The following is a 25,789-nucleotide window of genomic DNA, read 5'->3' on the forward strand; positions in this document are numbered from 1 at the left end:
ATTATATCCTCATTGATGTGAAAAGAGGAAATCACTTTTGGTAAAAAAAAAAAAAAAAAAAAGATGGATCTGAGCAAAGAACAACTCTCTATGAAAAGTCAGGTATGGAGAGTCCACTCTTAATGCAGTCAGTTCACTAGCCCTTCTGGCTGATGTAATAGCCACAAGAAAAAAACACCTTCATTGTCAGGAATTTCAGGTCTATTGTTGCCAAAGGTTCAAACGGTTTAGTTGTTAAAGACTTTAAAACAATGAAAAGACTCCATCCCAGAACCGGGGTCTGTATTGGTGGGGTAATATTCTTTATTCATTTGATGAATAGCTTAACTAAAGGATGCGTGAATATGGTATTTCCGTCCAATGGTAAGTGTTTGTCCGAAATTGCCGCAAGGTATACTTTTAGTGAAGACAATTTCAGCCCCTAATCAAACAGAGTCCTGAGGAACAATAGAATTGTCTGGATGGGACAGGTAATGCAAACTTTTTACAAAATCAACAAACTTTGACCATTTATTATTATAAGATTTATGCGTGGCTGGTCTCTTGGCAGCATGAATTATCTCAGTGATGCTCTGTGGTAGGTGCATCATATAATTTCTTAGTATATCCTCCATGCTGTTAGCTTCAACGTGTGGAGCTCGAGATGGAGTATACGTCCCTGGTCCTGAGACAGTAGTGTCAAAATGAAACCTGAATTGCCAGGGCCACCATGGCATTATTAGAATACAGTCTGTGGATTCCTCTATAATTTTTGCAAGGACTCTCGTGATTAGTGGGAACAGGGGGAACAGGTAAAAGTTTCCTTGCTCCCACTTGTGAGTGAAAGTATCCCCCATTGAGTTCTTGCCTATTCCTGCCTGGCTGCAAAACATCGGGCAAGCTTTGTTGAATTCTGTCGCAAAAAGATCTACGTTTGGTGTGCCCCAGTTTAGAAATAGATCCTGTAGAACTCCTTTGTCCAGTTGCCATTCGTGTGTCTCTGTTGTGGAACGGCTGAGGCAATCCACTCCGGTATTGTCTATTCCTGCAATGTGTGTGACAACCAGAGAGATCTTCCTGGTGATACACCATTCGTATAAATCCTGTGTCATGTGCATCAATGTCTATGAATGGGTACCCCCTTGCCTGTTTAAATATGACATTACGGTAGTATTGTCCGTCGTTACTTGAACCAATCAATCCCGAAGGACCTTCTCGAATGCGAAGAGTGATTTCTGTACCGCTGCAAGTTCTAGGCAATTGATGTGATAGAACTTCTCCTCTAGAGGCCTTGGGTTGAGAAAACTCCGCAATGGCCTCCTCATCCTACAAGCAACACATCTGTTGTCACAGTTATTGACGGGTTCAGGAGTGAAAAGGGTAGTCCCTTTAGAAGGTTTTGTGTGCCCATACATTGAAGCGAATCGAGGGTTTGTTGTGGTAAGTGCAGTTGGACGCGATGTGCATTTCTGGATGGTCGAAAGTCCTCAGAAACCACATAATGGCCTCATTCAGAGTCTTGCCCATTCCACTACCAAGATGGCGGCTGCCATCATTCCTAGTAGTCTCTGTATTGTAATTGCTTTGACCCTTCCTCGCTCTGTAATTCTCTTTGCTAGGACAGTCAATGTCGTTGCTCTGTCCTGTGGTAAGTATGCTCAGGCTGTTTTGGAGTCTAAAATTGCTCCTATAAACTTTATCATCTGAGTCAGGCTCAGGCAGGATTTTTCTGCATTGAGTTAGTTTGACCACTGTATCTAGGTCTCGGGCTAGCTGCCATCTTGTGGGTGCTACCAAGGTGGATGAATTTGAATCCCGCCAAGCCAGACTTCAGTGCACATGACTGCTACACATTTTGTGAACACACAAGGTGCTGTGGAAAGGCCAAATGGAAGAACTTTTAACTGGAAGACGTCGGTATCGACTGCAAAACAGAGGTACTTTTGATATCTCGTAGATCAAAATGTGGAAATAAGCATCCTTTAGGTCCACAGATGCAAACCAATCTCCTCTGTTTAGTAGGGGAAGAATTCCTGACAAGGTTGTCATGCAAAACCTTTTTGGTGAGATATACTTTAGATATTTGAGGTCCAGGATAGGGCGAAGACCAGACAGTCTTTATAGAGAGGCTGGTTGGCGAGTCAAAGACGACACTTATTTTTGTTGTCCTTGCTCGTTTTAAAGTTTCTTTGCCTGAACAGAGTATACTGTTTGCGTGTGACATGGTGTTCTGTTGTCGTTGAGGTGTATCTGTGAACTGTCGACCTTGATAATATGGCTGGGATTGCCAACGGTGCTGTCGATACCGAGGGTATTGGCGTTGAGATGGAAATTGCTGCCCAATTCCCATTTTCCGTGCCGTGAGTCTCACCTTTTGTACTGTCTCCATAGCGTCATCAGTACCAGCATTAAAGAGACCTATACCATCAAAAGCTAGGTCCTCTATGTGTGAGCATGCCTCCTGCCATGACTGCTGTACTGTCTTCAGAAGCTTAGGAAAAAATGGAATAGCCACTGGTGTAGAGGCATCTGTATGCACAGCATAAAATACAGGGTCCTTAACAACCTGTGTTGGTTGCTACATCTCCAAACCAAGTGATTGAGCCACTGAGAAGTGGCCCATATCCTCTGATGGAGATGCCCGTTCTACCATCGCTTCAGGAGAGGATATAGAGGGTGCTGGTGCTGAGATAGATACTGAGTCTTAACAGTAGTTGTCTCTGTCAGAATCTCGGGAAGGAAATTTATAAAGCAGCTGTGCCTGGGGTCAGACAGTGCTTTGGTTCTACTTGCCTGGTGGTACCGTCCCATGCGTAAACTCTGACCATACCAACTGTTCTCCCCATCAGTCCCTTATAGGGGAACCATGTTGACTAGATAGTACTTGTCTTGGAGATACAGATTGTCTGGGGGGAACCAATACTGACGTTGTCAGGAGTTCATAATGTCTAGAAGGAGATCTTGCCACTTTTACAGGTCTATCTCTGGGAGACAGTACCCCCCAAGTATTGTGTACAATGATAGTATGGGTCCACCGCTTGTCTTGGTCTATATTCAACCCAGTATGGACGTCGAGGTGGGATGGCCCACTCTGATCTCCTTTCCCAATCAGACCTATGGGAGCAGGAATGATGCCTCTGATGATCATACTCTCGCGGGGGGAAACTTCTGGAGTCAGCATATTGCAGGGAGAGTATGGACTCTGCTGAATGGTCTCGGTATCGAGGATAGTCGTTATGTACGTGGACAGCCACTCGATAATCTATGCCCTGTGGAGATCTGCCCCTCCTGAAAAGTTCCATATCTCTCGGTACAGGCTGTCTAGGTGGGGGAGAATCCCGGATCTCCCCCTCTGATGTAGATGGTATTGCAGTCAGTACTGAGGTTAGTACTGAGGTCAGTACGGAGGGTTGCAGCAACGAAATCGGTTATAGAGTTATTTTCTCTGACAACCGCCACTTGAGTTGGGGTCCGCTTTTCCTTCTTTTTCTTGTTTTGAGTGTCCGGATTGGTCTTAGTCACTTTAGCTTTTTTAGTAAGCCTTTTACCCGTTGCCAAGACCATAGTCCGCCCTGGTGTTGGGGGGTTTGTATGGATCGCTTGGTTAGAGTGTGCCGGTGACATAGCCATTTCCTGGTGTCCTTGCACACAGGGAGGTAAAGAAGTCTCTGTAGCAACAAAGGACTTTTGAATCTGAGCCATATCAGCAGGTTTGTCAACTGCTTGGAGAACCCTTCTCCAAAGTTCAGCTCTCAATCTGTCCGCTCAATTCTTTCTTGCCTGTCTCATCAGAGATTGGTAATGGGTGCACATTTGTGTAGTGTTCCTCACCCACACAGAACAAACACAAGGCGTGGCCGTCCGAGTGTAGAAATTTAGTTCTACACTTGCAGCATTTGCGGAACAAGGCTTTCGAGGTCATGCACCCGCATGAAGGAAAAAATTAAAATCAAGAAGCTTTCCAGAAGGAACAAAGGTAAGTCCAAGAATAGTACAAAAAAAAAAAGGTAAAATAACGAAAACTAAAAGAAAAAATTCTTAGCTAAAGTCCTAACAATCAATTTGCGATCTAACGGACGAAGTTCCTCTTGAGGCTCACACAGTGGTGGTTGGAAAAGAACTGAGGGAGAAGGCGGGAACTCCCTATGGACAGGCACAGGGATGGGGGAGGGGTTCCCGCCCCAAAAAGACTCTTTAGAATGTTCCCGAGCTGGGGCTTTGTGCAGGCGCAGAACCCATATGTGTGACACACAGACACCACGAAGAAGAATTGTAACTTAAGCCTTTTTGTCTTGGCCACGCCTAGGTCCTAACTGACTGACTTTTGCAAGTTTGTTTTTTTCTCTTTTCTAAAACGCAGCCGTGGGGGGTGGACCCAGGCTGCAACGCTAACATGGGGGAGGATTTTTTTTAATCCTTTGCTGCATTCCTGCTCTGTATTCCCCCCACTCCTGCAAATGAAGACGTCCCACCCATGGTCAGTGACAGACATGGTAAGTGTGTGAGTGACCCAGATCTAGACCACAGGGAACTTTCAGATAAACAGGGTAAGCGTACAGACCTTGCGTTGCCATGCTTGGGGCACAGTACTTCTAAAAACTTAATTTCTTTCATGCCATGCACTCATTTCAAAGTGCTATTACGTGTTGGTTTTTCAAGATGCACCCCCCCACCACACACACATCTCCGTCACAGTTCACACACTCCAGGGTATGCCCAGCCAATAACTGTAATATAACAATAAAAATACTAATAATCACAACAAGAATTGTGACAAAATTGTGACAGACAAAAACTCTGTCTTTATTACCAGTAAGGGGGAAGTGGATGTGCCCAGTGGGACAGTGGACTGTGCCACCAGTCATTTGGCCGGTCCTGTCTAGGTACCTGCCTTTGAGAAGCCACATCACACTTCAACTCGTGCAACTTCTTGGCTTCTCTTTCCACTGTTACCCTTTGGGGGTTCTGATGACCCTCAAGGGCAGTGGGCACTGGGCATGGCCACATGCCGTACAGCACATCATCCACTGGCACCACATCTATTCAGTTGTTCACCAAGGTTATGGTGGGTACCTTGCAGTGCTGTGTTGCCTATCTGTTATTTTACTTTGTATATTATAAGGTTGTGTGTGTGAGTTTACTGGGGCTACTGTTTCACCAATGCACTCAAAAAGTGACAAAAGAGAGCTTCGGTTATTGGGCGATATAAAAATGTAATAAATAAAAATAAATAAAAGTCCTACAAAAGACAAAGAAAGAGAAGTTACTAAGTATCCCGTTTTGCTTATTTCCCCCACCCCCAACATTGGGATTGGAGGATGCTTCACATAGGCTGATCACTTATCACAGTTGGAAGATGAACTTGTCAATCACCATTAAAAAAAATAGGTTTCTCCCTCCCACTTTACCCATTCTATAAAAATTAATAGCAAGCAAACCGCATGATGAAAAATTCTGAAAATTGACACAAATGACCCCCAATCATCACTCTCTAAGCACAGTAAGTTTCAGAGATATAGCTTTAAAAACAAAGAAGTTATAGGCATTCTTTCGCCCAATGCAATCCTATGCAAAAAAAGTTCCAAAATGTTGGGTGAAGCCTCATGACTAAGCAGATCGCTCTGCAAAGGGGCAACTCGCTTCGTGACGGTTCGCTTCACGCCCAACCCAATCCGTCTCCGCCTTTGGCGGAGGCGAATCAGGCCAATCCAATGTCGCTACTGCGAACCGAAGCGAAGTGGAGCACAGCCCTACAATTTACACCAGTTTAATGAGCTATAGATTTTGCCACTAATCTCCTAGCTCATTTTAAGACAGAAAAGGTGGTAAAATAGTTTTATAGGACAAGCCGGACCTGTACAAGAGGGTTGGGCTGCACTTAAACCAAAATGGAACCAGACTGCTGGCACTAAACATAAAAAAGGTGGCAGAGCAGTTTTTAAACTAAATCCTGTGGGAAAGACAGCAGGAGCTGGGAAGCATCTGGTTTGGGTTAAATCGTTGGAAGGAGGTAATATGAAAGTGTTTTGATTGTCCCAAGATCAGGCCTAACCAGTAATGAATAGAGAGGAACCACTACCTTGTGCAACTTGGAAGCTATACTTCTATTAATGGAGCCCAAAATAGCATTTGATTTTTTTTGGTTCATATTCACCTTGTGATCTACAATGATTCCAAGATCCTTCTTGGTTCTAGTATTGCTGAGCCAAGTATCCCCCATCTTGTAACTGTGCATTTGGTTTCTTTTCCCTTGGTGCAGAACTTGACATTTATCCCTATTAAATTTCATTCTGTTGTTTTCAGCCCAGCACTCCAGCCTATCAAGATCCCTTTGAAGTTTGTTTCTATCTTCCAGGGTATTAGCTATCACACCCAATTTTGTAACTCTATGGGGCAAAATTGAATTTAATCACATTTTGAGAAGGCTATGCCAGTGACAAACCATAGAATACAAGCGAGTTAAGTAACTAGACAAGGAGAAGGTAAGTGAACTTACTTAACTATTTAATTACCTGAGGTAATCATTTACAATCAAAGTTCATAAACAGCTGCTGAAGCCAAAACAAGGCCACAGCAAAGGGAGTTAAATCACAGAGGTGTAAGATAACATTGCTATAAGATAACAGAGTAGTTGAAAAGAATCCCAGCTACATATTTTAACTAATCCCAAGCTATGAGGGAGGGGGAGCAATTTGTAGCTCTATATTGATAGGAGCCACTGTACAGGTCTAAATATTGGAGGTGTCTGCTTAGAAACAGAAAAAAGTGTATACTAGCTTCAGTTTAAGGTCAGGTTTGGGGCCTTAAAGAGCACTCTATATAAACCAAGTGTAAGAACTCAGTTTATAATTTAGCTAAAAACAAAAACATATACACAGAAAAAAAAGAAAGAAAAAAAAAGACTCACTCCTTGCTAGTTTCAATTTAGGCTCAGTGTGCCACGACACAGGCTCTTTACGACAGGCCTGTCTGTGGACACTCCCTGCTCAAGCTAAGCGCCACCACTTTATGAGCCTGAGGTGAGAGACAAACACCACCTTTCTACAAACTATGTGGAGAAAGGGGTTAAACAGGAATAATATCAGGAATAAAATAATGCGCTGTGAATTATATGTGCTGATGGTGAATTAATGTCAGAATGGGTGTTATATGTAGATAACTGCAGATGATAAATGCCAAGGAGACACGTGGGATTTTTGTGGTAGTAAAACAAACTGAATAAAAAATTATTTCAATGTTCACAAACTTTGTTTCATAATAAAACTTTTCAGACCCTTGTTAAAACCTCTCATCCAATCCTTTCCCTCTTCTCATACACGCTTTCCTTTCTCTCACACTTTCACTGTTGAACTTTCTTTATTATCAGGATTGTTTAATATACACCAACTGACTATCTGCACACTACACTCAAAAGACAAGCCTCTTTACCCTGATCCTCTAATTCTCCCTCAAACCAAAGTACTTCAAAAACACCTCCCTTAATTTGGAATATTCCTAATATTTGTGTTTTCTAAGGGAAGTGGGAAACCGCCAGCAGAAGAAAGTATGAGATTTTGGAATCAGGAATGAGATCCCGAGGTGGTGGGTGCACTTATATGATTATGTTATTTAGATATGATATGTATTCAACATTTATTCAACATTTATGTAGTATGTTGTTTTCTTTTTAATTGTATGTTGTATGTTTAAGTATTGTAGAAAATAATTTTTTTAAAAAACACACACATCACCTCAGTCATTCCCTTATATATCCTCCTTCCCCCTCCTAAGATATTCAATCTCCACCCAATCAGGTCAACATTCTAAACACAATAGACTTACAATTCTTAGACATACATTAGGGAAATGACTTGTGGGGTGTAATGCCACACTCAGGTCTTAGACCTTAGAGAGCGACCCACTAACTAAAGCAAGTTTCAGCAGTTTAAGAATTCAACTTATCCCTTGGTTTTCATCTTTGGTTTAAAGAAAACCTCACACACATACAGAAATAAGACTCACTCTTTGCTAGTGTAGGATACAAGTGAGTTAAGCAACTGGGCGAGTTTAGCAGCAGGGCAAGGGAGCCAGGGTGGTAAACTCTTCCCTTCCCTACTCACAGTAAGTAACTTTAAATTAAAACCAACGAACAAACACTAAGCTCTAAGTAAACTCCCTACTTTCTCTCAGTAACAAACTCCTAGTAAACAACCCTCATGCAAGCACTGAGTCATTACTGACTCCTGGAAGGACGCCAGCTTTCGCTGACGTTTTCTTGGCAGGCCTTACAGCGGGGTGGTTTGCCGTTGCCTTCCCCGGCCGTTATTACCTTTCCCCCAGCTAACTGGGTACTCATTTTACCGACCTCGGGAGGATGGAAGGCTGAGTCGACCTGAGCCGGCTGCCTGAAACCAGCTTCCGCTGGGATCGAACTCAGGCCGTGGGGAGAGTTTCAGCTGCAGAAACTGCTGCTTTACCGCTCTGCGCCACACGAGGCTCATAAACAACCCTATAACAGCAATAATAGCAATAAAAAACCAGTCATGAAGATAGAATGCCAACAGGGGTGTGGGGGTTTCCCAGTGTATTGCACTGTATCTGCCAGCTGGACAGAAATCATGGGTGTGTGCTCAGTTTAATCAGCTCCAGGCTCTCAGAGAACAAGTTCATTCTCTTCAGGCCAAGGTTGCTGACCAAGAGAAGCTAAGAGAGGCAGAGAGGTTGTCAGATGAGACCTTCAGAGACCTAACAGTGGTGCCCTACTCTTTTTGTAGGGCACCACTGCCCTACAACTACAGGCCGGTGGCTAATATCCCTTTCCTGGGCAAGGTGCTTGAGCGGGTGGTTGCATGACAACTCCAGGCACTCTTGAATGAAACGGATTATCTAGATCCATTTCAATCGGGTTTCAGGCCTGGTTTTGGAACAGAAACTGCCTTGGTCGCCCTGTGGGATGACCTCTGTCGGGAGAGAGACAGGGGGAGTGCGACCCTGTTGGTTCTCCTAGACCTCTCAGCGGCCTTCGATACCATCGACCATGGTATCCTTCTGGATAGGTTGTCTGAGCTGGGAGTTGGAGGTACTGCGTTGCAGTGGTTCCGCTCCTACTTGGATGGCCGATTCCAGAAGGTGGTGCTGGGGGATTATTGCTCTGTGCCGTGGCTCCTAAGCCATGGGGTTCCGCAGGGCTCTATTTTATCCCCTATGCTGTTTAACATATACATGAAGCCGCTGGGGGAGGTTATCCGGAGATGTGGACTGAGGTGTCATCAATATGCGGATGACACCCAGCTCTACCTTTCCTTTTCATCAAACCCAGGTGAGGCAGTGACTGTTCTGAACCAGTGCCTGGGCACGGTAATGGACTGGATGAGGGCTAACAAACTGAGACTCAATCCAGACAAGACGGAGGTACTGTTAGCGGGTGGTTCATTTGTCCGGCGAGGTGATGTTTGCCCTGTCCTGGACGGGGTTGCACTCTCCCTAAAGGATCGGGTCCGTAGTTTGGGGGTGCTCTTCGATCCAGAACTGTCACTTGAGGCACAGGTGAACTCAGTGGCAAAGAGCACCTTTTATCAGCTTAGGCTGATATACCAACTGCGCCCTTATCTGGACAGTGATAGCCTAGCTACAGTTATCCATGCTCTGATAACCTCTCGTTTGGATTACTGCAATGCGTTATACGTGGGGCTGCCTTTGAAAACGGTCCGGAAGCTTCAGCTGGTACAAAACAGGGCAGCCCGTTTACTAACAGGGACTGGCTGGCGAGATCACATTACGCCAGTCCTTTTACAACTTCATTGGCTGCCAGTCCAGGTCCGGGCCCGATTCAAAGTGCTGGTATTGACATTTAAAGCCCTAAATGGTTTGGGGCCAGGTTATTTGAAGGAACGCCTCCTCCCATATGTACCTACCCGGACCTTAAGATCATCTACAGGGGCCCTTCTCCGTGAGCCCCTGCCAAAGGAAGTGAGGCAGGTGGCTACTAGGAGGAGGGCTTTCTCCGCTGTGGCACCCCGGTTGTGGAATGAGCTCCCCAGAGAGGTCCGCCTGGCGCCTACACTGTACTCCTTTCGTCGCCAGCTGAAGACCTTTTTATTCACTCAGTATTTTAACACTTAATTTTAACTTAAATTTAAATTATACTGTTTTAAGTCTGTATTTTAACCTTATATCAATTTTGCTGCGTGGTTTTATCCTGGTTGTGCTTTTTATATTGTATTTTGTATTTGTATTTTTAACTTGTTGGTTGTTTTATGATGATTTTAATTTTTGTGAACCGCCCAGAGAGCTTCGGCTATTGGGCGGTATAAAAATGTAATAAATAAATAAATAAATAAAAATTTGTGACAGCTCTTAGAATCATAGAATAGCAGAGTTGGAAGGGGCCTACAAGGCCATCGAGTCCAACCCCCTGCTTAATGCAGGAATCCAACCTAAAGCATCCCTGACAGAGGGTTGTCCAGCTGCCTCTTGAAGGCCTCTAGTGTGGGAGAGCCCACAAGCTCACCAGGCAACTGATTCCATTGTCGTACTGTTCTAACAGTCAGGAAGTTTTTCCTGATGTCCAGCTGGAATCTAGCTTCCTTTAACTTGAGCCTGTCCTGCACTCTGGGAGGATCGAGAAGAGATCCTGGCCCTCCTCTGTGTGACAACCTTTTAAGTATTTGAAGAGTGCTATCATGTCTCCCCTCAATCTTCTCTTCTCCAGGCTAAACATGCCCAGTTCTTTCAGTCTCTCTTCATAGGGCTTTGTTTCTAGACCTCTGATCATCCTGGTTGCCCTCTTCTGAACACGCTCCAGCTTGTCTGCGTCCTTCTTGAATTGTGGAGCCCAGAACTGGACGCAATACTCTAGATGAGGCCTAACCAGGGCTGAATAGAGAGGAACCAGTACCTCACGTGATTTGGAAGCTATACTTCTATTAATGCAGCCTAAAATAGCATTTGTCCAGCTGCCTCTTGAAGGCCTCTAGTGTGGGAGAGCCCACAACCTCACCAGGCAACTGATTCCATTGTCGTACTGTTCTAACAGTCAGGAAGTTTTTCCTGATGTCCAGCTGGAATCTAGCTTCCTTTAACTTGAGCCTGTCCTGCACTCTGGGAGGATCGAGAAGAGATCCTGGCCCTCCTCTGTGTGACAACCTTTTAAGTATTTGAAGAGTGCTATCATGTCTCCCCTCAATCTTCTCTTCTCCAGGCTAAACATGCTCAGTTCTTTCAGTCTCTCTTCATAGGGCTTTGTTTCTAGACCTCTGATCATCCTGGTTGCCCTCTTCTGAACACGCTCCAGCTTGTCTGCGTCCTTCTTGAATTGTGGAGCCCAGAACTGGACGCAATACTCTAGATGAGGCCTAACCAGGGCCGAATAGAGAGGAACCAGTACCTCACGTGATTTGGAAGCTATACTTCTATTAATGCAGCCTAAAATAGCATTTGCCTTTCTTGCAGCCATATCGCACTGTTGGCTCATATTCAGCTTGCGATCTACAACAATTCCAAGATCCTTCTCGTTTGTAGTATTGCTGAGCCAAGTGTCCCCCATCTTGTAACTGTGCATTTGGTTTCTATTCCCTAAATGTAGAACTTGGCATTTATCCCTATTAAATTTCATTCATTGTTTTCAGCCCAGCACTCCAGCCTATCAAGATCACTTTGAAGTTTGTTTCTGTCTTCCAGGGTATTAGCTATCCCACTCAATTTTGTGTCATCTGCAAATTTGATCAGCGTTCCCTGCACCTCCTCGTCCAAATCATTAATAAAAATGTTGAAGAGCACTGGGCCCAGGACTGAGCCCTGCGGCACCCCACTCGTTGCCTCTCCCCAGTTTGAGAAGGTTCCATTGATAAGTACTCTTTGAGTCCGATACTGTAGCCAACTGTGAATCCACCTAATAGTTGTTCCATCTAGCCCACTTTTAGGTAGTTTGTTAATCAGAATGTCATGGGGTACTTTGTCAAAAGCTTTGCTGAAGTCAAGATATATGACGTCCACAGCATTCCCACAGTCCACAAGGGAGGGTATCCTATCAAAAAATGAGATCAAATTAGTCTGACAGGATTTGTTCCTGACAAAATCACTGCATTGATTTCAAGGTGTTTACAGACTGACTTCTTTATAATCTGCTCCAGAATTTTCCCAGGGATGGATGTCAGACTGACTGGTCTGTAGTTCCCAGGTTCCTCCTTTTTGCCCTTTTTGAAGATAGGGACAACGTTAGCCCTCCTCCAGTCATCCGGCACCTCACCCGTCTTCCATGATTTTGCAAAGATAATAGACAAAGGTTCTGAGAGTTCTTCCGCTAGCTCCTTCATTACTCTAGGATGCAGTTCATCGGGCCCTGGAGATTTAAACTCATTCAAGGAAATTAAGTGTTCTTTGACCATTTGTTTATCAATCTCAAACTGCAATCCTGCCCCCTCAACTTCTGCTTCACTTTTTCCAGGGGAGTCATAGACCCGCTTTTGGGAGAAGACTGAGGCAAAGTAGGAATTGAGCACTTCAGCCTTTTCTTTGTCGTCTGTTATCAATTTGCCATCCTCATTAAGCAGTTGAATCACCATTTCTTTCCTCTGTCTTTTACTACTCACGTATCTGAAGAAAGCCTTTTTATTGCTTTTAGCATCCCTCGCTAATCTCAGCCTTCCTGACGCCATTTCGGCACTTCTGCGCCACCTGTCTGTACTCTTCTTTTGTAGCCTGGCCTTCCTTCCACTTCCTATATGTATCCCTTTTTGTTTTCAGTTCATCAATAAGCTTTTTGTGGAGCCACATTGGTTTCCTCTGTTGTCTTCTATCTTTTCTCCTTGTTGGAATTGTTTGTAACTGTGCCTTTAAAATTTCCTGTTTTAAATACTCCCACCCATCCTGCACTCCTTTTCTCATTAGGCTCACTTGCCACGGGACCTTACTTATTATAGTTCTGAGTTTATTAAAATCAGCTTTCCTAAAATCCAGAGTATGTGTATGGCTATGCTCGACTTTTGTCTCCTTCATATTCAAGAATTCAAGTATGACGTGGTCACTTTCCCCCAGAGTTCCCGTAACTGCCACTTTATCCACTAAGTCATCCCTATTGGTCAATAACAAGTCAAGGATTGCCGATCCTCTAGTTCCTTCCTCCACTTTCTGTAGGAGAAAGTTATCACCCATACATGTCAGGAATTTCTTGGAAGGGCCGCTTTTGGCAGTAACGGTCTCCCAACAGATATCAGGGTAATTGAAGTCCCCCATCACTACTACATCATACTTCCTTGAAACACTGGCAATTTGTTTCTCAAAAGTTTTGTCCTCGTCTTCTCCTTGATTGGGTGGTCAGTAGTAGACTCCGATTATCATATTCTTTTTATTCCTTGCCCCATTTATTTTAATCCAGATGCTCTCGACGGGGCTCCCAGTCTGATCCGCCTGTATTTCTGTGCAGGGATAGGTATTTTTAACATATAGTGCAACCACCCCCCTTTCTATTCCTTCTGTTCTTTTTGAACAAGTTATATCCTTCAATTACTATATTCCAGTCATGGGAGTCATCCCACCAAGTTTCAGTTATACCTATCAAGTTGTATTTGCCTTCATGTAATAAGAGTTCAAGTTCATTCTGTTTGTTTCCCATGCTCTGGGCATTAGTATATAGGCATCGAAGACCATGTGTTTTATAGTCTGGCTTTGTTCCTACCTTGTTGCAGACACTATTTTGGGACACTATTGGAGCTGTTCTCTGTACTGTGGTGCATTGGCCTTCATCCATTGTTGCCTCGAAATTTACGTCTCCTGCCCCCGTAAGATTCAGTTCAAAGCCCTCCTGATCAAGTTCTTCACGCTGTGGCCGAACTCATTCTTTCCAGCCCTTGTGAGGTGCAACCCATCCCTTGCCAGCAGTCCATGTTCCAAGTAGCGTAGCCCGTGGTCCCAGAATCCAAAACTCTCACGACGGCACCACCTTCATAGCCAGTCGTTCATCCGGAGTATTTTTCTTTCCCTTTCTAATCCTCTTCCAAGAACCGGGAGGATGGATGAGAAAACTACCTGGGCCCCAAAGTTCTTCAGTTTCCTTCCCAGAGCTGAAATGATTTCTTCGTAGCTCTGCTTGGCGACATCATTTGTTCCCACATGGATGAGAAGAAAGGGGTATGTGTCCGTGGGCTTTATGAGCTTCGGTAACCCTTCAGTCACATCTCTAATCTGTGCTCCAGGGAGACAGCACACCTGGCGAGTCCATGGGTCTTCACGACATACTTGGGTTTCAATCCCACGCAGCAGGGAGTCTCCCACAACGACTACTCTTCTCTTCTTCTTGGTTGACCTACCTTCTGCCTCTTGGTCACTGTTGCACGGTGTCTCCTGTACTTCTTCCTCTGCAAACTGTCCTTCAGTCTCATTCTCCAGAAGCTGAAAGTGGTTGCTTAACTCTAATGGTTCCACCGGTGCAGAATGCCTTCTAATTCTTCTGCTCCTAACTGTCACTCTTTTCCAGAGAGTTTCCTCTTCATTGGCTTTCCTCCCCTCAGCATACTCCACTTCTGCTTCAGCTGGCTGTTGTTCTTCAATCTCATGTGCTTCTTGTTGCTGTTGCAGTTCCACCGTTCAGTCTAAGAACTCCTCGACTTCTCTTATTCTTTGGCGGGTGGACACTCTCTGCTCAAGTCCTCTCACTTTTTCTTCCAAAAGTGCCACCAGCTTGCACTTGTTGCAGGTATACGCCATGTTGAGCTCAGGCAGAAACACGAACATTGCACACCCTTTGCAGGTCACCACCTCTAGGGACTCCTTTCCATCCATATTGTCAATTTCTGCTTTGGTTTTTTCCTTTTTGATTATAGTGGAACTGCCTTTGCTTTGTCCTGTCCTCTCTGAAGGTACACAACTATATGAGTATGTCTTAAAGGAAAGTACGATCTTTTGGTTGGTTTTTTTGTTTGTTTTGGTGGTGGTGGTTTTGTGGGGTTTTTTTTCTCTTTATGTTTTTCTTTGTTTTTCCCACCTCTTTTTTTTCTTAGAGGCCTCCCCCTTGACCTCCCCTGTCAAACTCCTGTTTGCTCTTCCTGTTCGCTCGCTCCCTGGGAACTGGCTTACTTTTATAGCTCCTACTTGAGCTGGGCCAGCTGCTCTTCCCTGCTTCTGCTCAGCTCCAAGTCAGGAACCAGAATGAGGTCACTGAAAGGCCAACAACAATCAACAGCAATCAGGCCACAGATTGCTGAGTACAAAGTACAATCAGCAATCAGGCCACCCCCTGATTGCTCCTCCTGCAGCAACTATCCACACCAACCCTCTTCACTCAGCACTCAGGAGCACATGGCAAGCACACGGCCTCTTTGAATTGGCAGCCTCCTGGGTTTCCTTGGTCTCCTCTTCCCCTACAGTCCCCCTGTCAAACTCCTGTTTGCTCACTCCCTGGGAACTGGCTTATTTTTATAGCTTCTACTTGAGCTGGGCCAGCTGCTCTTCCCTGCTTCTGCTCAGCTCCAAGTCAGGAACCATATAGCTGTTTCTATGCAAATGCTAGAAGCCTCCAAGCCAAAATGGCAGAGTGCTTGGTTTCAAATTGGAGTGCTTGGTTTCAAAGGAGAACCTGGACATAGTGGGCATACAGAAACCTGGTGGAATGGAGAGAACCAGTGGGATATGATCATCCCTGGATACAAACTCTACAGGAAGGATAGGGAAGGGCGTACCTGGTTGCCCTGTATGTCAAAGGCGGCATTGTGTCAAGTAGACTAGAGCACCTAAATGGGGAAGACTCTTCCACAGAAGTGCTGTTGGTGACAATGCTGGGCCCCAAAACTAATGTAGTGCTAGGAACGTGCTATTGTCCCCCAGACTAAAATACTCAGAGTGACCTTGAGATGGAAAACAAAATCAGGGAGGCCTCCAAATGAGGAAGTGTTGTAATAATGGGTGACTTCAATTATCCTCACATTGACTGGATAAATGTATATTCCAGTCATGACAAAGAGGATAAATTTCTTGATGTCCTAAATGACTGTGTCCTGGAACAGTTGGTCATGGAACCGACCAGAAGGGAGGCAACCCTGGACTTAACCCTAAGTGGTGCTGCCCAGGACCTAACATGAAGTGTAAACATTGTTGAACCAATCAGTAGCAATAACCACAGTGCTATCAGATTTGACATATATACTTAAGTGGGAAATTACCCAGGCAGTCCAACACAGTCACATTTGACTTCAAAAGATGAAACTTCTCTAAAATGAGGAAACTAGTGAAAAGAGAGTTGAAAGGGAGAATCGTGAGGGTTAATTCCTTGCAAATGCATGGAGTTTACTCAAAAGCACAATAATAGAAGCTCAACTAAAATGTTTTCCACAGATTAGGAAAGGTAGCACCAAGTCCAACAGGTCACCAGCATGGTTAATAAGCAGTGCCAAAGAAGCTATTGTAGAAAAGAGGGCTTCCTTCAGAAAATGGAAGTCTTGAACAAGTGAGGAAAATAAAAGGGAGCACAAGCTGGAACAAAGGAGAAGCAAACAATCAATAAAGATAAGCAAAAAAGCATTTTGAAGAGCACATCACTAATAATACCAATGCCAACAATAAAGAATTCTTTAAATATATCAGAAGCAGGAAACCAGTTAGGGAAGCTGCTGGAGTGTTGGACGACAATGGAATTAAGGGAGTACTAAAGGAGGACAGGGAGAGTGCAGAGAAGCTGAATGACTTCACTGCAGAATGTTCTGAATGTTCACTGCAGAAGATATGGGACAGATGCCTGTGCCTGAAATGATGTTTTCAGGGAGGCTGAGGAACTAAGGCAAATAGTGGTGACAAAAGTTGAAGTTCTCAACCTTATTGACAATTTGAAAGAACTCAAATATGAAATTATGGAACTCCTCAAAAAAAAATATGCAACATGTTCCTGAGCTCAACTTTTGTACCCGAGGACTGGAAGATGGCCAATGTAACACCAGTTTTTAAAATGGAATCCAGGGGGGCTCTAGGAAATTACAGGCCAGTTTGTTTGACATTTGTTCCAGGTAAATTGGTTGAAAGCATTATTAAAGGCAAAATAAAAGGGCAGGTCCTGCTGAAGAAGAATCAACATGGCTTCCACAAAGGCAAGTCCTGTCTCACTAATCTTTTAGAATTCTTTGAAAGTGGCAACAAACATGTAGAGAGGGGTGATCCAGTGGTCATTGTTTACTTGGACTTCCAAAAGGCTTTTGATAAAGTCCCTCACCAAAGACTCCTGAACAAACTTAGCAGTCATGGAATAAGAGGAGAGGTCCTCTTATGGATCAGTAACTGGTTAAAGAAAAGAAAGCAAAGAGTAGGATAAATGGTCAACTCTCCCGATGGGAGTCCCCAGTTCTTATCAACGTGTTCATAAATGATCTGGAATCAGGAGTGAGCAGTGAAGTGGCCAAGTTTGCCGACGATATCAAATTATTTAAGGTTGTTAAAACACAAAGGGATTATGAAGAGCTCCAGTGGGATATCTCCAAGCTGGGAGAGTGAACATCCAAATGGCAGATGCGGTTCAATTAAGCAAGCATAAAGTGAGGCAGATTTGGGCAAAAAACCCCACCAATTTTAAGATTAACCTAATGGAATATGAGCTGACAGTGACCGAAAAAGAAAGAGATTTTGGGTTTGTGGAGCACAGCTCAATGAAAATGTCAACCCAGTGTGTAGCGGTATAAAGAAGGCAAACTCCATGTTCGGCATTATAAGAAAAGGAATTGAGAACAAAACTGCCAAATCATACTGCCTTTATACAAATCTATGGTGCAACCACATTTAGAATATTGTGTACAGTTCTGGTCACCACACCTAAAAGGGATATAATACAGCTGGAAAAAGTGCAGAAAATGTGAACTAAAAATATTAACGGGCTGGAGCATGTCCCCTAGGAGGGAAGGTTACAACAACTGCAATTGTTTAGCTTGGAAAAAAGGAGATATGATAGAGGTGTACAAAATTATGCATGGCGTGGAGAATGTGGATAGGGAGACATTTTTCTCCTTCTCTCAAAATTCTAGAACCTAATGGGGTCATCCCATGAAGCTGATTGGTGGGAGATTCAGGAGAAATAAAAAGTACTTCTTCACACAGCACATAGTTAAACTATGGAACTCACCACCATAAGATGTAGTGATGGCCACCGATTTAAATGGCTTTAAAAGGGGGTTGGATAAATTCCTGGAGAACGCAACCAATCACCAGCACTTTAACCAGTTGGTTGTGTGCTATCTCCAGTATTCAAAGCAGTAAGCCTGTGTGCACCAGGTGCTGGGGAACATGGGTGGGAGGGTGCTGTTGCACCATGTCCTGCCTTGTTCATCCCTGGCCACTGTGTGGACAGAGTGCTGGACTAGATGGATCCAGCGTGGCACTTCTTATGTTCTATGTCCCCCACCCTCACACCATACCTGTCCTTTCCTGCCTACATTTCCCATTGCTCAGCTCTTTTCTCAAGGCGTTACAGCCCTGACTGCCTGGCAGATCTGTCATTTTTGTTTTCTGTCAAAAAGAAAATTCTATCAAACTTGTTCTTCTCTCTCTCTCTCTCTCTTCCTCCCTACTGCTCTCTGTTTCTTATCTTAGAACCAAAGTGAATTAATTACACATGAGCTTGTTTGCACTTGCAGATGAAATATGCCAACAGCACGTGCCACAGCAACTAAGGACCTGTTTCAGACCTGTCTCTCCTCTTGCTGTGCTGAGCTTTTGAAGGCAACATGTCACTCTCGCATCTGTGGTACCACCTCTATTTAGCTTTCATTCCCTGGTTAAGCACAGTGCATGAGTTGGAGATCTAGACTCACTTTGCTCTCCAACTTGAAGCCTGTGCGGATTGTCCAGGGGGAGGCTTCGCTTGGTTGATGCCCTCCTGGCCTGTGAGGGAAAAGAGAACGAGTTAGTAAGAGTGATGGCATACTTAGAATACAGATTATCAGTTTCATAGCACTTTAACCATCAAGAATCTTAAGATCTGCATGAGGGGCTAATTGTTTCATTACAGAATTTCCTACCCCAGCCTTCCCCAACCTGGTGTCCTCCAGATGTGTCAACAATTCCCATAATCCTAGCCAGCCCTTCTTACACAGGACTACAGTTCCAGGGTTCCATGAGAATATGGAATGCTTGAGCCCCAAGGGATTGCAAGCATTATATTTCTGAGATGGGAGTCATAACATAGTTTTAGGGCTGTCATGAACTATGACAAGGCAAAAAAGGTTCAATGGGTTTCTGCTTCTTGGCAGGCCTGGTAAATGCATCCTAGTTCACCCTCCTTTGCTCAGAAAGAAAACTATAAGTCAGACCTGAAGATACTATATTTTAAGACTAAAGGAAAGTATTCCTTTGTTTCTTGCCATTTGAAATTTCTAATAAGTTTTCAAATTTCACCTTGCCTAGGTAAATGAATTCATATATGTGTTGAATTAACTCACCAAGGAGCTGAGTTCTTCTAGGGAGTTCTGGTTCAGTCTACCTGTTCAGGTCTTGTAAACCTTGTCTTAAAACACCTAAACTAATATTTTTTAGAAAAGCTTTTTGGGGAGGTGTCGTGGAAATTAAACTGGTTCTTTTACCTAATGCCCACAGATATAAGAAAATAGCTTTATAACACATACATCATAAAGTTTATATCTTCTTGCTTAATTAAAACCTATTTTTTTAATGTTACACTTGCTGCACTAGCTGCTATTGAAATAACATGTCATAAGATAGTTAAACCGTTGTGAGATATTTCTTAAGGCAAGCTAACCACAACTAGGAAACAGATGGAGAAGTAGTTCCTGTAGCTATTGAGATGCCAATTATGGTGTTTTAGTCAGAACAGTAACTGAACTCTGTATATGCCTAGGTGCTTTGCTATTTCATTGGTTGTTGTGTTGCTGAGCTGTATTCTATATGATGATTTGGTGTATTATAATTGGTAGGAAGGTTCTGCCATTATATCTGAAGGGACCTGACCCTATAAAAATGTTAACATTTCCTGAAATTGTTGGGCAGTTCCTCAAACTGCCACCCTGCAGCGCTGCTTGTAATAAACCTTCTAAAGAGAGAGAAATTGTGTCTTGAGAGTCTGTGACCACCACTCAGCGAACCACAGGGACCCATGGTTTCAGGTTCCACGACAGGAGGGTTGTTACTTCAAATTTTAATTAGCTTAAATTTATACATTTATTCAGCTAATCTCTTGAAAGGAACTCTGCTTTCTTTTAGCAGCTGAAGTCACAGTAAGTTCAGCTTAAAACATCATTAACTACATCAGCATGGTTAATACACCTTTAAAATGAATCTCTTTATAGCAAAAGTAGACTTATGATGCAGTAGATTAGGGATACTTCCAGAGTCTTTGCACCAATAACCAAGAAGGCACTGATCAGCAAATCCAACATTTTTTCCTTAACGGATTTTCTATGGTAAGGAAAGAGATGGAAGAAGCAGTCGGAAAACATGAGAAGGCTACAAGTTGTAGACGACAATTTCTGGATCCTCCATAAATAAAGCAGAGGGATGGTGCCATAAAGGCCTTGTCTGGAAGCACCCTTTAAAAAGCCAAGTGAAGACTTGTACTTAACTCCATACAACCTCCTAACAACTCTTAACTTAAAGCACGGAGTGCAGGGGTGGAAAGAGGTGTTTCTCACCAAGTGATAATATAGCCCATTTGAGGGCAGCATTTTCAAGCTAGGGTACTATGAAGGTAGCCTGATTCTGGTGCCCCATACTCCACCTTATCTAATCACCTGATCAGGATCCACCTGTTCCAGGCTATCACAGAACACCTCACTCTCTGAATCACTGGCCATCTGGCTGTTCTCAACAGCTTTGTGGATTGGCTCTGCAATAGAAAAAGTTATGGTTTAAAAGTGGAGAGCAACGGAAGTACAGACAGGAGAGCGAGCGTGCGAGAGAGATAGAGAGCTGTCCTAACCTGTACTATCTGAAAAGCCAAATGTGGGAGACTTCAAGCTCCTTCCCCTGCCTCAGGAGTCTCCACCCCTTGTTCCCAATACTTGGCCCATGATAAAGATTAAAGCCAAGAACACAGGAAGCTGCCTTATATTGGGTCAGACCAGTACTGTCAACAAGGACTGGCAGTTGTTCTCTAGGGTTTCAGGCAAGAGTCTTTCCTCGCCTTATCTGGAGATGCAGGGAATTGAACCTGGGACCTTCTGCATGCAGAGCACGCGCTCTACCACTGAGCTACCGTCCCTCCCAGAGAAGCTAAGGTGTGGATATTGATATGTGTGTTAATTCAGATCATATTCCAAATACATGCTAAAAGTAAAAACAAAGGAAGTACTTCATATTGCTTTATTGCTGACTATAGATTTAATTCTGTTTGAAAATGTTGAGCTGGGCATCTTCCCAGGTTGGGTTGAAAGTTCTTGGATCTAAGCTGTGTAGCAACTCAAGATTTAACAGCATTTTAACAGCACCACTAGGAGTGACAAACAGTTTGGGAATCACTGGTCTGCCCTTTTATGCCCCAGCTATAGCTTCCCTGGCCACCGTCCAAGTCAGGCTAGCCTGTCCTTTACACAAACAGGTGCAAACTATGATCAGGGGCATGTGTGAGAGAGTCAACAGAAGAAACAGGACAACAACACTTCTGCACTTTGTGTATGTGTAGTTTCTTAGGCCTTAATCTGGCAGCTGTCGTTGTCTACCGCCTGTTGGGAGTGATGGGAAAGAATGCAATTACAGCGGGGAGCTGTATCTTCTCTCCTCAATCAACTGTTGAGCACAATTATCACAGTGAACTTTGTAGTCAACAAGGATGATGATGATGAAAAAGAAGGTGATGATTAAGTCATAACCTGGATTTGTGGATGTTTGCTGCGCCAGGAAATTGGTATACTAGGCTTTATAGGCAGACAGTTGTTTACTGTGAAGCAAGATGGGGTGGCTATCTCACATGGCAAATGCATGTGCCACACAGTCAACTAGTAACTTCTCTTGTACAAACCTTGTTGAAATAAATGGAAATCAGGCATAGCACAGACACCTGACACATATGGGGCAACTGCCACCACTCAGAACCCTGGCAAGCCCTACCCCTGTGCCTGCTGGCTGAGTCTGCAAGCCACCCTTTAAAATATCCTACAATGATCTTGATGTAGTGTCACTCTGGGGTATTGTGAGAAATTTAAAATGGTGACTCAGAGCTATCTGCTGCTGTCGCCGCCATGTAAGAACATAAGAAGAGCTATGCTGGATCAGTCTAGTCTAGCATTCTGTTCACACAATGGCCAACCAACTGCACATGGGAAACCCACAAGCAACACATGAGTACAATAGTACCCTCCCGTAAACCTGCAACCACAGTCCACCAACATGGGAGGGGACTCACTACAGGGCACTTTATTGAGGGCCTCCTCAACCCAGGAACTGGCCCTGGTGGCAGCTGTACAAGAGCTCTGCCGTCTCTATCATCACCTAGTCAGCAAAAGGGTTCTGTAACAAGAGAGTTAAGAACTGGGGGTTGTGCCAACTCTCCTCTTTGGGAAACAGAATCAAAAGGGAGTTGTACATACCAACATTTTGAAATTAAATGGAAAGGGGGGAGCTGAAGGTCCCTGTTTCCCCACTCTCCCCAGAGATGTGTGTGGGGAACAAAACAGAATTTGTTCAGAAAAAGAAATCCAACATGTATTGAACTGAAAATCTTTCTCTCTTTTTTTGCTTTTGCCTCTCTTTGCCAACTAAAACCCTGAAGGTTAGCTGGTGGGGCTGCCTCCTTTGCCAAAATCCCAAACATGTCCAAGTAGATGAGCCTGCTCCACTCCAAGCTGATGAATGTAAATTGCCACCTGGGCAATTACAGAGAGGGACATAGAGCATCTGAGATTGGGGATGCCTTGTCTAGAATTCCATGGCTGAGGGATGATCTGAGACAAGGTCATCCAGCTCAGACTCCCTTGCCTCAGGACTGATGCTCTATACCCAAACCGTCTAACAAGCTCCATAAAGCTCTAAGGAAGAAGTACTTTACAGGCCAGACTTGGTGGAAGGAAGTCTCTGCAAACTCACACAGAGGGTGTGCAAACAGGAGCTAGGGAGGCAGGGGGTTGTAGGGCAGGGAGCCAATCTGACTTTCACATAACAATTTGAAAACAACCAGCCCAAGTATTGGGGTGTGCTCTGCCACCTCAACACAACAGCTGAAAAACATGCCTAGACTCACCCCACCTCTCCTCCTACCCCACTTTTTGCTGCCGATGGGCATACCTGCTTTCTTCTTGAAGAAGGACTCAGGGGGTCTTGGCATATCGTGAATCACTTCGTAGAGTGGTTCGAAGTATACAAACATGTCCTCCAACGATTCATCCATGGGCACGGTGTTGATGACCTGCCAGAAAGTCCTAGAAGGGATCCCAGGTGGTACAAGACCATTCACTGGGACCCAGTGAACGGTCTGGGAGCACTTGAAGCTGAAGCAAAGCTTCTTGTAGCGAAGAAGGTTGAGACCTGATCTATCTTCTGGACCATTAAGTGCACCATTTAAGCAACCCTGATCTTTGTAAGAGAAGAGCAGCTGGATATCAAACTGCACTAAGTAAGTAAAATCATTATTAGGATGTTTTTAGAATGTATTCAGGATGTTTTAATATTATGTTCTTAATTCAGTTTTATTTTATATTTACTGTTGTTCCCCACTTCAATCAAAATGGAGAGGCGGGTAAGTATTATTATTATTATTATTATTATTATTATTATTATTATTATTATTAGCTCCTGGAGAGGCACATTCTTCCTGCCCCATGACTGTGACTGACGTAGGAGATAGCAGTTTAAGTATATTTTCCCCATCCTTCCAATTGCGATTTTTCAGCAAGTCAGCCATGTAGCAGGAGGAGGCGGTATTCATAAACACGGGACAGAAGCAGTATGGTTCTGTAATTGTATATCTTGAATAGGAGATACAAAGGAAGCTCCAACTATTATTGGATGAAGCTCCAAATATTATTGGAAGCTCCAATAATATGTATTACTATTTGCAGCAATTAATTTGCCACTCTACATTCAATAAAGTATCCAAGTAGTGAAAAATAAAAAGGGAAGTCATCGTTATGATCATTGAAATACAGAATTAAAACCTTTAAAATCTGATTGTGCCAATAAAACCATGGCTGGTTAGTTAGGGAAATCTTGTTTAAATTAAAACGTCTTCGGCCACCACAAAAACCAAAACAACATCAGTTCCTGCTTGACATGAACAGGCAGAGAGTTCCCTAGAGAGGAGGCCAATACACTGCAGGCTCTCCTCTGATCTGAGTGGACTCCAGAGTCTACAGCTCTCATGCAAACCATCAGGAATGCCTCATTGGATGACTTTAGGGCTGGGCAGGCTGGCAAAGGAGAAGGTGCTCTTTCAGATATCCTAGTTCCAAATTGTCTAGGGTTTTATAAACAACTCTGAGTACTTTATGGATGTTCCACATCTTTTACCACAACCGTGAACACTAGAAATGGGGATGAGGGGGAAGAGGTTGGAGAGGGAGGAAATCTCAAGCAAATACATCTAACATAAATCTGCCTGCAAAAATGCAAATTGTGGTGTGTTTTTCTTGCAACATTTTCCAATTATGCTTGCTGTTGTATTTATAAGATTAAAAAACCAAATAGAACCCAAAGTTTAAAATACTGAACTTGGAAACTTGCAATATGCCACATCCCTTCAAAAAAAATTACAATCAAAATTTCATTTTGAATCTCAAACATTTGACACATTTTGAATTGGTGAAAACCTCCATTTCAGTTCTATTCACAACTTGATGAGTTCCCTCAGATATGAACTCCCTCATTTGAGAGACAAAAGTGCTCAACCCCCAATCCCCAAATATCCATTCAAACTTGAGCCCTGAGGTCCCTTCATTGTATTCCTTCACCCTATTTTTCCTGCCATGCATTCCTCAGCAGGGCTCAATGTTGGGCTTCAGCCTACCCATGATGATGCTTCTTGCTGTAATGAATTTCCATGGCAACCCATCCAGACAGTCCCACAAACCAGGTCTGAGGAGGGTGTTTCCCATTTCCTACCTTCTGCGCTGCCTTCTTCATCTCTTCAATATAAGCAGCCATAGCTTCCCCTTTGGTCATCTTTCCCAAGCCATTCCATGCATCCCTGTCAAACCACAAAAATAACCTCTTACCCAGGGGCAGGTGCTTAATCTTTAAAAAAGAAATCTGCCAGAGCCTGAACCAGTGAGGCCCTGTTAACTAAAAGTTCTTCTTCAACTTAGCCATTATTCCTCCGCTGGTTGCCGATGATGGGCGAACAGCACTCTTTGAAAGCTATGGATCGCATTTTGTTTCATTTTTATTAGGTAGGATCTAAAGTCTAATAAAATGTAGTAAAATCAAACAGCAAATGATCATTATGAAACAGCTTAAAAACTACTAAGGGTAGTTCCAGACAGAGAGCTCCTAGCGCTATCAGAAGGCGTTATGTAACCATTCCATCTTTTTTTTCCTTAATGAATTTTCTATGGTAAGAAAAAAGATGGAAGAAATAGTGGGAAAACATTAGAGGGTTATGAGTGGAAGATGACATTGTCTGGACCTCACCATAAAATTCCATGAATGAGGCGGGGGAATGGCATGATACAAGCTTCATCTGAAAGTACCAACCAGCCCTAGCCATCACGGCCAATGGTCATAGACTGTGGGAGTCTGTAATCTAAAAGGTATGAGGGTAGCGGGTTGGGGATGGGTGATATATTATTTATTTATTCAATTTGTATCCTGCCTATTCCAAATATTCTAGGTGGCATACAAGGCTTTATAGGTCAGAACCAGCACCTTGAATTGGACTCAGAAGTACACCAGCAGCTAGTGTAATTGGAGCAATACTGGT

At 43.7% G+C, this 25,789-nt stretch overlaps 1 protein-coding gene across 5 annotated transcripts in view; it reads right to left on the minus strand.

Annotated features, from left to right (window-relative positions):
* Positions 1 to 25,789, minus strand: part of ACBD4 (acyl-CoA binding domain containing 4) — a 47,273-nt gene that overhangs the window by 11,367 nt on the left and 10,117 nt on the right. For all 5 annotated transcript variants that reach the window (XM_063138462.1, XM_063138461.1, XM_063138466.1 and 2 more), the window contains exons 4-7: positions 24,973 to 25,057; positions 23,161 to 23,281; positions 20,673 to 20,767; positions 18,741 to 18,810 (exon numbers count right to left, since the gene is read on the minus strand). In XM_063138462.1, coding sequence (XP_062994532.1) covers positions 18,741 to 18,810; positions 20,673 to 20,767; positions 23,161 to 23,281; positions 24,973 to 25,057 — 371 coding nt within the window. The remainder of the gene's footprint in view (positions 1 to 18,740; positions 18,811 to 20,672; positions 20,768 to 23,160; positions 23,282 to 24,972; positions 25,058 to 25,789) is intronic.

Source organism: Elgaria multicarinata, chromosome 11 (genome assembly GCF_023053635.1).
Source record: "Elgaria multicarinata webbii isolate HBS135686 ecotype San Diego chromosome 11, rElgMul1.1.pri, whole genome shotgun sequence".
In the NCBI taxonomy this organism is placed as follows: domain Eukaryota; kingdom Metazoa; phylum Chordata; class Lepidosauria; order Squamata; family Anguidae; genus Elgaria; species Elgaria multicarinata.